Below are 16,999 nucleotides of genomic sequence, written 5' to 3'. Positions count from 1 at the left end.
ATAAATCATGAGTGTTGGCAAGGATGTGGAGCAAAGGGAACCCTCATGCACTCTTGGCAGGAATGTAACTGGTACAGCCACTGTGGAAAACAGGTTCCTCAAAAAATGAAGATTATCCAGAAATCCCACTTCTGGGTTTAAGGGAAATGAAATCAGTATCTCAAAGAGGTATTTGTACCCTAACATTTATGTTTCCTGAGGTGGGCTTGTATTGCTATAAACTTTCCTCTTAGAACGGCTTTTGCTGCATCCCATAGGTTTTGGAGTGTTGTATCTTCATTGCCATTTGCTTCTAGGTATTTTTAAATTTCCTCTTTGATTTCTTCAGTGATCCACTGGTTGTTGAGTAGCATGTTGTTTCGTCTTCACGTGTTTACCCTAACGTTTATGGCAGCACTGTTCACAATAGCTAAGGTATGGAGAGAACCTAAGTGTCCATCAGTGGATGAATGGATAAAGAAGGTATGTATGGAAAATATAGAGTCATGCTGCTTTTATCCTGGTTCAGGGATCTGCCTTTACCAGAAAGCTGTGTATCTTCATGTGGCTTCAAGTTACTGTTTAGTGTGCTTTCACTTCTACCAGAACGGCCCCCTTTAGCATTTCTTGTAGGACTGGTAGTGAACTCTCTCAGCTTTAGATTATCTAGGAATATCTTCACATCTCCCTTGTTTTCAAAGGACAGCTTTGTTGGATATAATAGTCTCAGGTTTTTTTTTCTTTCAGCATCTAAAACATATCAATCCACTGCCTTCTGGCTTCTAAAGTTCCTGATTGATAATCCTAATAAGGTTCCCTTGTATGTTTTGAGTCACTTCTCTCTTACTGCTTTTCAAGAGACTCTTTGACTTTGGCTTTTGGAGAGTTTGATTATGTCTTGGTGTGGGTCTCTCTGAGTTCATCCTACCTGGAATTTGCTGAGGTTCTTAGATGTGATATTCATGTCTTTAATCAAATTTGGGAAGCTTTCAGCAATTATTTCTTCAAATAACCTCTGCATCTTTCTCTCCTCTCCTTCTGGGATTCCTTCTGGTCTGCTTGAGACTGTCCCACAGATCCTTGAGGCTCTGTTCACTTGTCTCCATTCTTTTTCCGAAAGGAAATGTTCTTTGGACTTGTTCATTTCAATTGCCCTAACTTCAAGTTCACCAGTTCTTTGTTCTGCCTGCTCAGTTTCTGAACCCTTGTAGTTGTTGTACTTTTTAATACAAGCTGCTTTGGTTGGTGGGGTTCATACGGCTCCAGAATCTCCTTTTGGTTATTATTTTTTAATAATTTCTTTTTACTGATACTCTCGCTTTATGCACACATTACTTTCCTGCCTTTGACTTCCTGTAGCTCTTGGAGCACCCTTAGGACAGTTGTGAAGTCTGTCTAATAAGTCTAATGTCTCAGCTTCTTCACTTACACTTTGTCAATTTATTCCATTCCTTTAATGAGCCATTGTCCTGTTTCTTTGCATGCCTTGTGATTTTGTTGTTAAAATTGGACATTTGAATGTTATAATATGAAAACTCAGGAAATCAGATCCTTTCCCATCCCCAGAATTTGTGTTTTTGTTATTAATTGTGGTGGGGTGGCTCTGTGTCAAGGGTCAGCTGGAGGTAAAAGTTTAAGGTCTTCGGAGGTTTTCCTGAGCCTGTCTTTCCCTGGGCATGTACGGCGACTTTCTAAATTCTCCCATAAATGCAGATGTTTTTGAATGTCTAAACCCTGCCTCTGCCAAGCCACAAAACAAACAAACAAACAAAGAGCAGGTCTACCTTTAGTGCCTTTAAATCTTCTGGAAGTTGCTTTGGTTGGTGGGGTTGATACAGTGGCCTGCAGACTCCTTGCCTACCTCTCAGTGATCCAAGCAGCAATCCATAATGAAAACTCAGAACTCCAATATTTGAAAGAGAAGGTCCTTATTACCCATCATAGCTCTAGCAAAGTGTGACAGAAATGTGGGTTGCTGTGCCCCCAACTTCCGGCCACACGGATGGAGGGTGGGCTGCTACCAACACGCTCACTGGTCAAATAAGTTGTAGTTTACCAGCGAAGCTGTCCCCTGGAAGCTGAGGGAATTCAAATAAACTCCAGAGTTTCAAAATATCCACTTGAGAAGGTTTCTGCCAGTACAATTGCTGTTGGGGTGCAGAGAGAGATTCCTGGCAGCTGCCAATTCCACTGTCCTCCCTTCCAACATTCCCTCGCAGATTCCATCACAGCAAAGAGTTAACGCAGCCTCGAGCAAGGCTACTGTCCTTCCCACCAGAACACCATGTTTATTGATCTTTTTTATCAATGGGGATTAGGAATAATGTGTTTGCCAAATCAAAAGCCACCTAAGAAGTGCCAGGGGCTGTCGATCTGCTCCAGTGAAGTTGACACATCTGGCCTGGCAGCTACACTTGGGGCAATGATTTGGTTCAGTTTATGCCAAGTTTGCATCTGTCTACCACTCACTGTGACCGTCATGGCATGTCTTCATAATTGGCAGACCTGAGCTTTTCATCTTAGTTTTTCAAGTCTTCCAAGGCAATTAATAAAGCCAGCTGATCCCACAGTCTTTCAAATACCATTGCTCCCATTCTGTTCAAGGGCCCCAGCTTCTTCATAACCCAATGGTGCACCTGTAGCTCATCCCAAACTACCACGGGGAAGTCTTAGCGATGCTGATGCTACTGCACCACCCACTTTACCAGCAATGGGTTCCTCACTGCTGACACCTTTTTTTAAATTTTAATTTTACCAGAGTAGAGCTGATTTACAATGTTGTGTTACTTTCAGGGGTACAGCAAAGTTTCAGTTATACATAAACACATCCATTCCTTTTCAGATTCTTTTCCCATACAGGTTATTACAGAACATTGACTATAGTTCCTGTGTTATAAAGTAAGTCCTTGCTGATTACCTTTTTTTTTTTTTGCTTTGGCCACACTCATGGTATATGGAAGTTCCCAGGCTAGGGGTCCAATCGGAGCTACAGCTGCCAGCCTACACCACAGCCACAACCACAGCCACACAGGATCCGAGCTACATCCAAGACCTACACCACAGCTCATAGCAATGCCAGATCCTTAACCCACTGATCCAGGCCAGGGATCAAACCCGCAACCTCATGGATACCATTTGGGTTTTTAACCAGCTGAGCCACAATAGGAACTCCCTCCCTCTACGGATTCTTTTAATCCACTGGCCCAGGGTAACCTTACGACATCAGTTCCCCTCATACCCTGAGTTCAGAGGGCATTCTTCGAGCACTGAGGCATGAAGGCAGCTCACTGGCAGGGTGGGACAATACTGACCTGGGCTCCAGGGCAACGTACCTGCCCAAACGTGGCTGCAGCCCATGTGGGAGAGGCACTGCGGCGGTGGCAGAAGGAAGAAGGGGGCCAAAGGGACTTTGAGGGTGCAGGAGGAATGCAGGATAACTTGGCATGTGAAGGCTTTTGACTGGATCAGAGAAAATCATACTTTGTGCCAACGCAGAAACTCAACTGGAAAAGCAATTACCAATTACCGTTAAACCAGCATCCATTTTTAAATCCATTACATCATTGAAGACGCTTTCTTTTCTTTGTGTTTGTGTGTGTCTTTTCGTCCTTTTTAGGGCCACACCCATGGCAATATGGAGGTTCCCAGGCTAGGGGTCAGATAGGAGCTACAGCTGCCGGCCACAGCCATAGCCACAGCATTGCCAGATCCGAGCCACGTCTGCGACCTCCACCACAGCTCACAGCAATGCCAGATCCTTAACCCACTGAGCAAGGCCAGGAATCGAACCCTCATCCTCATGGTTCCTAGTCCGATCCGCTTCCGCTGCGCCGGGACAGGAACTCCTGAAGACATTTTCAACAGACATTATCAGTGACTAGTAAAAAGACACATTCATTTTGGACCTTGTAATTTAAAAGGCAAAGCATGTCAAGAAATAAGCCTCACTGACAGATCACAGGCTTATTAATTTCATCTCTGGCTCCTGCTGCCCAGGCCATGTTTTGTGCTCTGGACAGAGGGGCCACTTCACCATGCACGACCGTCCCAGGCTTCTTCCTCTGAGGCCTGGAAGCCGCGGGGAGTGACTCTGCCCCAGCCACACAGCTGAGTGAGTTCAAGCAGGACACCGCCTCTCCAAATGTTGTTTTTCTCATTTGGGAAACGGGGAAAATACTACTGAACCCAAAAAGCTCTCGGGAGGAAGGATCCTGTACATGCAAAATGCTTCGCGTAGAGCCTGGCACACAGTAGGCATCTGGGGTTACTTTGGGTCCAGCTGAGGTGATGGTTATGGGCCTCTGAGAAGTGATGTAGGGTTTGCCTTACACGGGGCCCGGCAGCACTTCTGTGACGGTGACAACGCCTCCACCGTGACTACAGTTCTTAGTATTGACAGGGGCTTGGAAAAGCTGAATGACATGAGCAAGGCCTTCTATCAAGTAAGTGGCAGGGACAAGACCTGGGGCTTCTGATCCCAAACCCCCTGTCCTTCTGACGCTCCACACCAATCCTCACCCCCAGAAAGCCCTTCCCACCAAGCTACTGTCTCCTCGAGAGAGCAGGTGCGGGTCCCAGCCCCTCTTTAGCCCGCGGTCTACCGATGGCTTCTGCTGTTCTGCTTCCCTACATGTGTATCCAGACTCCGCCACTAAATGAAGTTTCTTGAGTATCTGAGGACGGGAACTGTGGTCTGTTCTGGTTCTGTTTGGCTGCAAGTCCTAACGGACCGTCAAACACGTACCAAATGCTCAGGAAACATCCAGTGAATTCAACTCGACTGCCCCCTCAAGAACATTCAGGCTGTGAGAAAATTCCCCACGGTCCCTGAGTGAGAGGAAGACTGTTCAGAACTTGTCAGAAAAGGACACGCCCCTACCTTGGCATTTGTAGCAACACGGATGGACCTAGAAATTCTCATAGGAGTGAAGTCAGGCAGTGAGACACAAACATACGCTCTCACTTATATGTGGAATCTTAAAAAAAGGGATACAAGGAATGTATTTGCAGAACAGAAACTGACTCAGACTTTGAAAAACTTACAGTTACCAAAGGAGACAGGTTGGGGGGGGGGGGTTGTCCAGGGAAGACTGGGAGTTTGGGATAAAAATGTTCTAAAATTAGGCTTTGATAATGGTTGTACAACTATAAATATAAAAAACTCATCAAATTAAATTATAAAAATATGTTTTGAATAAAAAGGATGTGACTATCAAAAAACATGAAAGAGAATGGATGCTTGTATATGCATAACTGAATCACTTTGTTGTACAGCAGAAATTATCACAACATTGCAAATCAACTATACTTCAATAAAACTTAAAAAAGTTTGCAAATTAAAAAAAATGCTTAATGAAGATTAATGAATTCGGAGGAAACTTTAAGTATTTCAGGTTTGGGATTATTAATGCTCTAACCCTCCACATATGCTCATTTAAACACACCAAGCTGATTCACCAGAGGCTAGGAGACCTTATGTCTTAAGAAAAAAATTGCATTTCCAGGTGGAGAGAACACTAGCAACACATTTGCAACATATATTTATATCTAGGCATGTGCTAAAAGTCTCTGAATACTAGATTTTATATTATTTGATTTTATTGTATGGCCACACCCGCAGCATATGGAAGCTCCCAGGCTAGGGGTTGAATTGGAGCTGCAGCTGCCGGCCTACACCACAGCCACAGCCACACAGGATCTGAGCTGCATCCATGACCTACGCCCCATCTTGTAGCAACAACAGGTCCTGAACCCAGTGAGCAAGGCTAGGGATTGCACTTGTATCCTCACAAAGGCAACATCAGGTCCTTAATCTGTTGAGCCACCAACGGGAACTCCTAAGCACTGAATTTTAAACAGATCAAGCTTAAGGCATAATTTACACTCAAATGACCAATGTAAAGCATACGGTTTGATGGATTTTGAAAAACATGTGTATATATATAAAAATACACACACGTCTATATACATATACATACATGTATATATACACACATTTACATATACACACACAGATGCACATGCACCCATTTATACATGTCTTTCAACACCCATCAAACTGAATGCTTTACATTGGTAGTTTGTGTGTAAATTACGCCTTAACCTTGATTTAAAAATCTTTTATACACACACACACACACACACACACACACACACACACACACAGGCACACATGTAACCACGATCAAGATTCCTGAACCTTCAATGTTACTGCTCAGTAATATATTTCACCGTATGGATATCCCACAGCTTCTCTACCTATCTATTACCAGATGTCCAGCTGCGGCTGTGATATAAAGGCACTCTGAACACGCATGCACAGGCCACGGTGTGGACATGCTCTCAGTCCTGTTGGGTAGACACCTAGGGTGTGACTGCAGGGTCAGCTGCTAAGTACGTGTTTCACTCTATAAGGAACCACGAGATTGTCTTCCCAAGTGGCTGCTCCGTCTGTACTCCTACCAGCGAGGGCTGAGAGTTCCAGGTGCTCCCTATTCTTGCCAACGCTAGATGTTGCCGGTCTTGTTTCTCCTATTTGTTTTTTATTAAAGCAGAATTTCAAACCATTAAGAGGGAATTCCCGTCATGGCTCAATGGTAACAAACCCGACTAGCATCCATGAAGATGTCAGTTCAATCCCGGGCCTCACGCAGTGGGTTAAGGATCTGGCATTGCTGTGAGCTGTGGTGTAGGCTGAAGATGCAGCTCGGTTCCTGCATTGCTGTGGCTGTGGTGGAGGCCAGCAGCTGTAGCTGCGATTCAACCCCTAGCCTGGGAACCTCCATATGCCGTGGGTGTGGCCCTAAAAAGACAAAAAAATCAAAAATCAAATCAAACCAAACCATGAAGAGTCACCTGCACAGCTGGGTGGGTTCTGGCATTGATTTGTGCAGCAAAAATCAAGACAGAGAACCATCTCGTCCCCGACAGAACCCCGCCTGTGTCCTTTCCCAGCCTGTCTCACTCCTGACCCCGGCAGCCCTGCTCATCTCTGACCCCACGGTTTTATCTTTTCCAGACTGTCACATGGGCGGAGTCACACGGTCTGCGGTCTTGGAGCGTGACGTCTTCCAGGAGGCACAAGGAGAATCATCCATGCTGCTATGTGTACCAGTGGTTCGCTCCCTGTCACCGTAAGGGAGTGTCGCGGTGTCTGTTCACCATCTGATGGAAAAGTAGATGGATTCCATTTCCAGCAACTACAAATAAAGCCACTATGAACATCTGTGTACAGGATTTTTGTGTGAACACAAGTCTTTGTTTCACTTGGGATGGCTAAGTTATATGACAAGGGTATGCGTAACTATATGAGAAGCTGTCCACTTTTTTTTCTTTTTTCTTTTGCTCTTTAGGGCCGAAATGGTGGCACATGGAGGTTCCCAGGCTACGGGCCGAATCGGAGCTAAAGCCGCCAGCCTACACCTCAGCCACAGCGATGCCAGATCCGGGCCTCATCTGTGATCTACACCACAGCTCATGGCAACGTCAGATCCTTAACCCGCTGAGCGAGGCCAGGGATCAAACCTGAGTCCTCATGGATGCTCGTCAGATTCGTTTTCCCTGAGCCATGATGGGGAACTCCTGTCCACCTGTTCTACAACGCATGCTGCGTGCGGGAAGCGCAGAGGACAAAGGATGAAGCCACCACTCAAGCTTATGGTGAACAGGACCAGAGTGCCTGGCCTCAGGGAGGCTGACCATAAACATACACACCCAAGACGTCACACACGGACGAAAACGGCAGGGAGCCTTCACTGCTGCGAGGGCAGAGGACCCGTGTCGCGTGGAAGGCAGGCTATAGGATGGCATTAGCGGAAGCAGGGAGGCCAATCAGGCAGCTGGATGGTCTGGAAACGGGTGGTGGCAGGACAGAAGCTTAAACGTCTGGATACGCTGAGTTTGAGGCTCTCTGACATCCAAACAGAAAGCCATTCATTCATTCAACACTTATGAGCTGCACCAGGATGAGCGATACAGACCATATGTGGCTGGGGGGCATCTTCTAGCTGTTGGGACTATTGGAATTAATTAATTAGGACGGCCCAGAGCTACCACTTGGGCGACAATGGTACTGCCAGTAAGAGGGCATCAGATCAGCACACCGCACAAGGTTACAAGTCAACTCTACTCCAGTGTTTAAAAACCCTGCCCTGTGGAGTTTATCTTCACGAAAAGAAAACCAACAGGCAAGTGTATGTCCGTGACGGTAAGGGCTGCGCAGGATAACGAGGCAGGGCAAAGGGACAGAGGATGCTGGCGGGTGTGGGAGCAGAGCGCACGGGGAGGGGCTCTCTACCGAGGGGAGAGGTGAGCAGACGGGGAAGGGGCGAGCGAGGAAGCCGGGAAGCTGGCTGGAGGGAGACGGAGGCGGATGGCAAAGACGGCGCACGCAGGGCAGGCCCCAGAGGGGCCCAACAGCACTGCAGCTGGCAGGCTTGGATGCTGGGCACGCAGGGACTCGCTGGGCACGGTGAGGCTCTGGCTTTTACAGAGGGAGGCGAGCGGAGGCAGGCAGGGAGGTGGGCGAGCTGGGAAGCCACGTAAGGAACAGCTGAGAGTGGCAGGGACTGCGTGGGTGTGCAAGACGATGGCGCTGTGGCCCCGAGTGGCCCCGGGCACAGCGTGAGTCTGGATGCATATTCAGTCCAGAGATGCCGTGAGTGACGAGCGACATGCAGAGAGGTCGGGGGACCGGCAGCCTCTCAGCCGCCTGGGGGCGCTCATGAGGTGGGGGCAGCGAAGAGGGGCGGCCAAGGTGGGAGAGGGAGAGACAGAGAATGCGCCGATGTGTGCCAGACGGGCCAGCAGGAACGCCGAGCCAGGCCACAGGCTAGAGAGGGACGGCAGTGGCGTGTGTGTCCCTTGTCACAGATCTGGTTAAATACATGAAGCTCAGGGAGAAACCAGGCTGCATTTGTGACTGTGACCGTGGCCAACGTGGGTGGCTCTGGGAGACGGGCAGGCCGCTCAGAGGATGGGGGATGAAGGAGTCTCCAGCGCCCAGAGCGGACGCGTCCTCTCGGGCTCTGCATTTGGAAATTCACGCAGGGGGCAGACACGCCCGAGCGGCCCTCTCTCCCGGTTGCTCAGCCTTTCCACCGGCTTGGGGGGGCAGGTTTCCTCCCCACCTCTGCAGCTGAGCCCACGGAGGGCTGCGTTAAAAATGAAGATGCCGGAGCTCCCGTCCTGGCTCAGCGGTAACAAACCCGACCTGTAGCCACGAGGCCGTGGGTTCGATCCCTGGCCCCACTCGGTGGGTTAAGGATCTGGCGTTGCCGTGGCTGGGGTGCAGGCCGGCAGCTGCAGCTCCGGTTCGACCCCTCACCTGGGAACCTCCATGTGCTGCGGGTGTGGCCCGAATCAACCTCTGGGACTTGACCCCGAGGAAACAGAAACGTCCGGATGCCGGCCACGCTCGCCAAGCTGGCAGGTGCTGCGCTCAGTCAGGGCGAAAAGCAGGGGACGCGCGTGGACGGGAAACAGGGTGCGACTGATGGAGAATCGCAAACCAACCGGGGAGTGAAGACAACAGACAACACGGAGGCCCGAGTTCACCCTCAATTGTCCTCACTACGAGGTCCAGGCTGCTCAGCAACGGAACGCCCTGGTTCTTAAAATGGTTCAGAATGTTTTTACACAGATGAGTTGAATTTTTAAGAAAATTGTGTTTGCTTTTAAGTGTTCCGTATTGTGTGCCTAAGGAGGGAGGAAAAAATAATTACTTGGAATAAAACAGCCACCACGGGCTGAGCATAACACAGAATTAGGCGTGATTCTAGAAACAGAGGGCTCCACGCTTTCAATGAGAAAGCCGTCTGCGCCACCTCTCGTGTGACAGGACTACATGTGACAGAGAGAAGAACCTGTACCGAAATCACACGCGTCCCTCTACTTCATTCCCGGGGCAGGAGACACAGGTGTCGTCACGGACAACGACCGTCGCGTCTACTCAGAGGCCGCTTGTTAAGGCACATTTGAAAATAAAACAAAACACCTTGGTGTGTGTAAAAACACAGCTGACTCCGTATTTTGACTTATGAAAAATAAATTTATTACATAACACCTTGTTTTTAACAATGTTCAATTTTTTTTTAAATTCAGAATACTTGTGTCATTCATGTAAAATAGTTTGATACAGTACATTGTATGTTATAGGTTTTTTTTTTTTTTCCTCAAAAATTCTAAGGCTCTCCTACTCCTTCTCCTTGGCTGAAGTAAGGGCACCCTAAACACCGTGCGAACAAGTTTTAAAAAAGAAAATGAACTGAACAAAATTTTAGTAGTACTACACCAACCAGCTTTAAAATCAGGACAAAATATCTCAATTGGATGCCGCACCTTTTTAAGGAAGTTATCATTCATGCTTTTGTCTTCTTAAAGCATGCTCACAAATCTGCAACACCAACAGGAAAAATAAAACACTGTCTATGACAATCATCTTAGTTTGTTTGCTGAACCAAACAGGTTTATATCAATGACAACATATTTCATTACGATCAAATAGCAGCTTTAATACCAGTCAAGTCATAGCTTGAAAACAAAAACAAACTTAGAAGTTGGAAATCAATCTTTGGGAGTTTTGAAACCTTCTGGAGAAACTATGTGGCTTTTATACTTTCAAAAAATCCAAGCGATGGTCTTGGTCAGAAACACTGATTAATGTAGAAAATGCGTCGGCCCACTGCTAAGACACTGAAATGAAAACTGTACCGAAAGAGTCTCCTTTTGGGTCTTGGTTGCTACTCTGTCGGGTTAACACAGGCTGTCTGTTTCAAGTACCAGTTAAACTTTTGCGTGTGGGGGGTGTGTGTACTGTTGGTCAGATCATGTTGCTACGCTGGAAGAACTCACCACACTCAACGACAAAGGCTTGCCCCAGCACACTTCACAGCTTCGACTGCTACAGACTGTCACTGAAAAAATGCATTGGTCAGTGCGAACCACGTCAAGTAAACCAGGGAAGTAGCAAACCCACAACACAAACTGTGCTCGGACTTTCTTCTCGAGTCTAACGCCAAACAGGAACCACCTGGAAGCCACTACCCCAATCTGTGAAAAGCGGCGGGACTTGGCTGCTGGACATCTGACGCCGTGGCTGCACAGTACATTCTCAGGGCCCATCCCGGGCTCCGCGGGGGCGGCGGCAGGCCCGCGGCGGCGCAGCGACAGTGCATGGACAGTGTCCGGCGCAGCTCAGTACCGGTGTGTCTGATGGGAGTACTGGGGAGGCTGCTGGGAGGTAGTTGAGTACCCCATGCTGCTCTGCGGCTGCGATGTGCTTGGTCCGGGGTTGGGGTAGGCAGCATGGGGATTGGAACGCTGCAAAGGAGGCCGAGGGAGAGACGTGACTCGGGTGTTCCCACGCCGCAGGCGCGCTGAGCCAGCGAGGCGGGCGTGGGCTGGAAAGGCCCTTCACTTTGAGGCAGCTGGGGCTTAGAAGAGTCCTGTGCTACTATCGGCTTTAGCGCTAAAATGACAACCCCGCCCCCCGAATCTGGGCAGGTGGGAAGTGCCGTTGCTAAAACCACACGAGGCTGCGTCTTCCTGCTGTGCTGCCAGTCCTGTCTCTCCGAGTCCACTAGTTCTGTCTGTCCTTTTCTCACTCCTGCCTCTTTCTCGCACTATTAGTTCCTAAGACAATCACTACAGAAGAGTAACCATAATTTAATACTTTCCTCGTTCAAAGCATAGTTAATAAATCACAGAATCCAAAATTCTGCCAACCCTAGCTCAAGTAGCATTTCAGGAAGAGTGGACACATGAAACTGTAGTCACAAATACTATTTTTTGTTTGTTTGTTTTTGTCTTTTGTCTTTTTAGGGCCGCACCTGCGGCATATGGAGGTTCCCAGGCTAGGGGTCAAATCGGAGCTGCAGCTGCCAGCCTGCACCACAGCCACAGCAACACAGGATCCGAGCCACATCTGCGACCTACACCACAGCTCACAGCAACGCCAAATCCTTAACCCACTGAGAGAGGCCAGCGATCAAATCCACAACCTCCTGGCTCCTAGTCAGATTCGTTTCTGCTGCGCCACAACGGGAACTCCAGAAATACTATTTTTGAAATCACCCACAAGACCACCACGACCGTAACATCCACCAGGAACACAGCACCACCTCCCGGCAGGTGGCAGCGGCAGTGGGAACGGTGCGGGGGGCACTGCCTGTTCAGGAGGCAGCCCCCCCCCATGCAGACACAGCCATGGGCGTCTGCTCCCAGGCTGGGGGGGGGGGGGGCTGGACCTCCCACTGACCAGCCCCCAGACTAGGAGCAGCCTCTGGCCGCACATTCAGTTGAACAGCCTCCTCTGCTCTCTTAGCAGGTAACTAACTGGAAGGGGTCAGGTTGTCAGCATGCCTCCCACGCCGAGGCCCAGGGGCCTGGGAACAGGGGTAGGAGCTGCAGGGCGGTGCTTCCACGTTCAACAGGTCTGTGTGCAAAGGAGGCGACAACGTCACTCGAGAGGAGCCTCGAGCCTCTGGTGGGCCTGGGTCTGTCCTGCATCGCCCCGGCTCGCGGGGCGAACCCGGGGAGGATCGCGGCCGCTGACACCCACCTCGGGCTGCCATCGCGTCGGAAGGAAACCACGTCTGTGTCAGGCTCGGCAGGACAGCGCACACGTGAAGTGCTCTGACCACAGGCTCCAGCACCGGAGTGCTGGCCGCGGGCCTGAGCTCCCGCGATGACGACGATGACGAAAGGGGCTGCGATCATCCAGCAAACGCCTGCCAGGCCGGCTCGCGCCCTCTCCTCTAACCCGACCACAGCCTCACCTACCACCTACCACCAACCGCATCCTACCAACGCGGGAGCCGAGGGCCCCAGCCTCCCACTCAAGGCTGCCCACAGGCCTAACCGCGTCCCTAGCTGCCGTGGTTTCAGACGACAGACGGCACTTCCTGGGCACCTCCTGGACGCTGGGCGCTGAGGCCCACCCGCCCCCACGTGGCTTCCCGCGGCTCGTGCTCCGGAGGAGACGCCAAAGCCAGGCCCTGTCTAGGACCTGACCGAGGCCACCGGGTTAACAGGGGCGCCGTTCGGTCCGACCGTTCCACGCCTGGCTAAGCCTCCTCGACAGAACCGCCTGGCGCTTTGCAGGCCAGCAACCCCCCAGGCCAACGTCTCCCGAGCAGCAGAGGCTGGCGCTGTGCTCCTGCCGCCGCGGCCCCGGGGCCACCACCCCCATGCAGGGCTGCGGGCGGCCGTACCTGATAGTCTGAGGTCATGATGAGTCCGCCTGAGGTAGTGGTAGGAGGAACAACCCGCACTTTCTTCAACGGGGGGCCCTGCGTGTGGCTGCTGTCCTGGTTCCCGGGGTGGCCAGTCCCATTAGTGTGGTTATTGCCCTGCTGCTGCTGCTGGTTCTTCTCAATTTGGTGAAACGGAAAGAGAGAGAGCAACTCAGAGGGGAGCAAACCGCGGCCGCGGCCGCAGAAGGCAGGCGGCACCCCAGCAGAAACGCACGAAGCCGCCCCGCACCCTGACACTTACTTTGTCTCCTTTGTCCTCGGGCTCTTCCTCCGTTAAAAACTCTCTTTTAGGGTACGGGATCTGACAACCGGCAAAAACGCTGACCCAGGAAAGAGAAGAGACAACAACGATTTCCGGCGCGCTGATCAGCGTCTCAAACGCGCTTTCACCGTTCACACAGCCTCCGCCTCCCTGCCGGTGCAGCCGCGAGGCAGTGCGTGTCTTCTCCCAACCAGTGACTGAACAAAAGCACCGGCACCCCCAGGCACCATCCAAAGGGCCTCGGCTCTCCTTTATGTCGGCACTGCTCCTTCAGCACCACAACCAAGGCAGAGATCGCAGCTGGAATGTCATGACTCAACAAAACTGCATTCTACCCTCCAGACTGAATCCAAAATGCACGAAATGGGAGATCCCACCGTGGCTCGGTGGTTAACCAACCCGACTAGGATCCATGAGGACACGGGTTCAATCCCCGGCCTCGCTCAGTGGGTTAAGGATCTGGCGTTGCTGTGAGCTGTGGTGTAGGTTGCAGATGTGGCTCGGATCCCATGTTGCTGTGGCTGTGGTGCAGGCTGGCAGCTACAGCTCCGACTGGACCCCTAGCCTGGGAACTTCCGTATGCTGCAGGTGCGGCCCTAGAAAAGGCAAAAAGACGGAAAAAAAAAAAAAAAAAAGAAGGAATGTATGGGGACCACACACTTCTTTGGGGTGGGGCTTGCAACTGGGACACAGAACTAAGTGCAAGCAGTGCGCCGGCTCAGAGCCCCAGGGAGTGCCAGTGCGTGGGAGCAGCCCGCCCTCGACTACCGCCGCCACCGGCCGCGGGCAGCAAGCAGGGCAGCAGCGTCTCTCCGCTGTAAAAGCCTGACGGCTCTCAGTCACCAGCTCGTTTTCTGCTTGTCATAAGGATTTCTTTGAGTCCCCGAACAAGAGCAGCAGCAACCTGGCATTGACAGCTAAAAAAAAGCACGCACCAAGAGCTAGCTCCCTGGCGGCACAGTGGGCTGAGGATGCAGTGCCCGCGCTGCTGTGGCATGGGTTTGAGCCTGGGCCCAGGAATTTTCATATGCCACAGAAGTGGCTTTAAAAAAGAAAAAAAAAAAAAGCACGCACCAAAAAATTCTATTGTGCTGGTGAGTTAATAAACTGATCACTTACTCTGATGTAGGAAGTGGGTCTTCTAAGAAATAGGGATCCTGCATAGCCTGTTCTGAGGTAATTCGCTTTATTGGGTCCATGGTAAGCAATTTCTGAAGCTGAAACCATAAATCATAAAAACATCACTGCATTACTTCTCAAAGTTTTACCTTTTGGCACATTTGTGGGAGGTACACGGTTTTTGATCAATAACACCACAGTTCAGAGGGTTTCATTCCCCCCAGTTAAAAACTAAAAACCTTTCAATTTCATGTAGTCATTCACACGAGTCATTTTAATAATCATCAGCTCACCCGGTTCTCCTATAAGAAGTAACTAAACATACGTCTTCTTACTCTCAACCAAGACCTTTTTCCTACACCATCTGAACTGCCACGTCCAATTTAGAACAGGACCAAAATGCCTGTGTTTTCTACTAAGGGGAAAACATTATACCCCAAAGAATAAACTAGCTACATGTGGCTATTTAGAGTTAAAACCAAATTAATTAAAACCAAGTTAAATTTAAAAAGTCAATTTTTCAGAGTTCCCATGTGGCGCAGTGGAAACAAACCCAACTAGTAGCCATAAGGACACAGGTTCAATCCCTGGCCTTGCTCAGTGGGTGAAGGATCCGGCGTTGCCGTGAGCTGTGGTGTAGGTCGCAGACGCAGCTCGGATCCCGAGATGATGTGGCTGTGGTGGAGGCCGGCGGCTACAGCTCTTATTCAACCCCTAGCCTGGGAACTTCCATAAGCCGCAGTTGTGGCCCTAGAAAAAAATTTTTTTCTTAATTAAAAAAAAAAAAAAAAAGTCAATTTCTCAGTCATATCAGGTGTATTTCCAGAGCTCAGCGGCTACCCTCCCAACAGCACGGCTCTCAGACAGCCATCTCTGGCACTGCCGCCCGGGGCTATGTAAACACGGCACCCGGTACAGAACCTGTGCAGCAAGGCCAGGTGCTATCGGCGGGGACTCTGCAGAGACGCTGCTTGGCCTCAAATCCTGACCTGACATTTATGAGTCGGGTGACTGTGAACAAATTACTTAAGCCCTCTGTAACCCCATTTGCCAAATGGAGCTTAGAAACAGTACCTTTTATCATGTTTCTTTTCAGAATGACGAAAAGCAATTACAGTGGTGCCAGGCGTGGGGAACGCGCTCTCTAGGTGTTGGTATTATTACTGTTGTTGTAATGAGATACCGAAAGGTGAAACTAATGTCAAAATTCAGCACTTTTTCGTTGAAATATGAGGGACTGAGGATTCTAGGAACGAGAGCCTTTAACGTGTGACTTAAGAGGCCCTCTAACAGGTGCGCCCTCAGCCCACCACCTCTGGCCTAACACGCAGCACTTTCAGACTTGAAGCACATCGGAGGCGTCCCCGGAGCACTTCCTAGTGACTCCGGAGCTGCTGAGCAGCACATCTGGGCAGGAGCCAAGCACCTGCACTTGCAGCGTTGCCCAGGTGACTGCGGTGCTGCTGGGCTAGGACCACGCTATGGAAACCAAGAAACTAGGAGACATGTGAGACCATGAGAGATGACACAATTAGAAAACAGAAGGAGGTGGAATATTTTAAAATGCAGATGAAATGCTGGGATGGTGAGACTTTAATTTAAATGAGCTGATATTTCCGTGGAAGCACAATTTTATTTTGAGATTGAAAGGAAAAACACAGATTTGCTATTTAATGTACTCAAGAGGTTTAAAGCAATTGTATTAGAGCTTTCAGACGAGACCACCCAAGACCTGTCACCCTGGTAAAAACAAGCAAATATGCAATAAAGGAAGCCTTGCTCTAGAATTTCAGTGGTAGCGGTCAAAGTCGCCTCAGACTAAACTGAGCAGCAGTGAACTGGGTGGCGGTGTAAAAAAATTCCCCTAAATTGTGACTTCTGGTCCGCCACTACTACAATATTTTGTTAGAATAAATACGGCCGTAACTTTGAAGGATCGAACTTCTGATTTGGGTACTATGTGAAGTACATTTTAAGAAACCATGATTTAGATAATACATTGCATGGTAATATGAGCAGTTAAGCATTTTTTAATATTGCTGATTAGATATGAAATATATGATACACGACATGATAAAAAATTACTGTAGGAAATGCAGAAGCAGAAGAGCAGGAGGAGAAGAAAAAGCAGAAGTTGAAGCAGAAACAGAAGAAATATTTGCCAAGTGGCCTGGTATTATAATAAAGGAAAGTTTAATCCTTTTAAAGTTAGAAAAAAAAATCCTATTTAATGAACTCATTTAAAAATACTGGGAATAAAGGATTAAAGAAACTTAAGCCAAGCAAAATACAACCTGCTTCACCAAATTCCTCCTTTACACTATTTTTTAAAGACCTAAAACTAAAAAATGTTTTCAGTTGTTATGATGTAAAAATGAAAAATTTA

General features: G+C 49.2%; 1 protein-coding gene across 7 annotated transcripts in view; it reads right to left on the bottom strand.

The window, feature by feature from the left end:
* Positions 1-10,006: 10,006 nt before the first annotated feature.
* Positions 10,007-16,999, bottom strand: part of CDK8 (cyclin dependent kinase 8) — a 106,626-nt gene continuing 99,633 nt past the window's right edge. For 4 of the 7 annotated variants that reach the window (XM_021065497.2, XM_021065499.2, XM_021065501.2 and 1 more), the window contains 4 exons: positions 14,614-14,711; positions 13,474-13,552; positions 13,191-13,349; positions 10,007-11,298 (listed from right to left, as the gene is read on the bottom strand). In XM_021065497.2, the coding sequence (XP_020921156.1) occupies positions 11,173-11,298; positions 13,191-13,349; positions 13,474-13,552; positions 14,614-14,711 (462 nt within the window). In that variant the 3' untranslated portion in view covers positions 10,007-11,172. The remainder of the gene's footprint in view (positions 11,299-13,190; positions 13,350-13,473; positions 13,553-14,613; positions 14,712-16,999) is intronic. The other 3 variants (XM_021065498.2, XM_021065500.2, XM_084981289.1) reach the window with 1 other exon arrangement.

The sequence above is a fragment of the Sus scrofa genome, chromosome 11, assembly GCF_054392235.1.
Source record: "Sus scrofa isolate SSC_HxYL_T2T_F1_AM1 chromosome 11, Sscrofa_HxYL_maternal_Yorkshire_Landrace_v2.0, whole genome shotgun sequence".
In the NCBI taxonomy this organism is placed as follows: Eukaryota; Metazoa; Chordata; class Mammalia; order Artiodactyla; family Suidae; genus Sus; species Sus scrofa.
The sequence above is the reverse complement of the archived record's forward strand: the minus strand, read 5'-3'. Positions and strand labels throughout refer to the sequence as shown.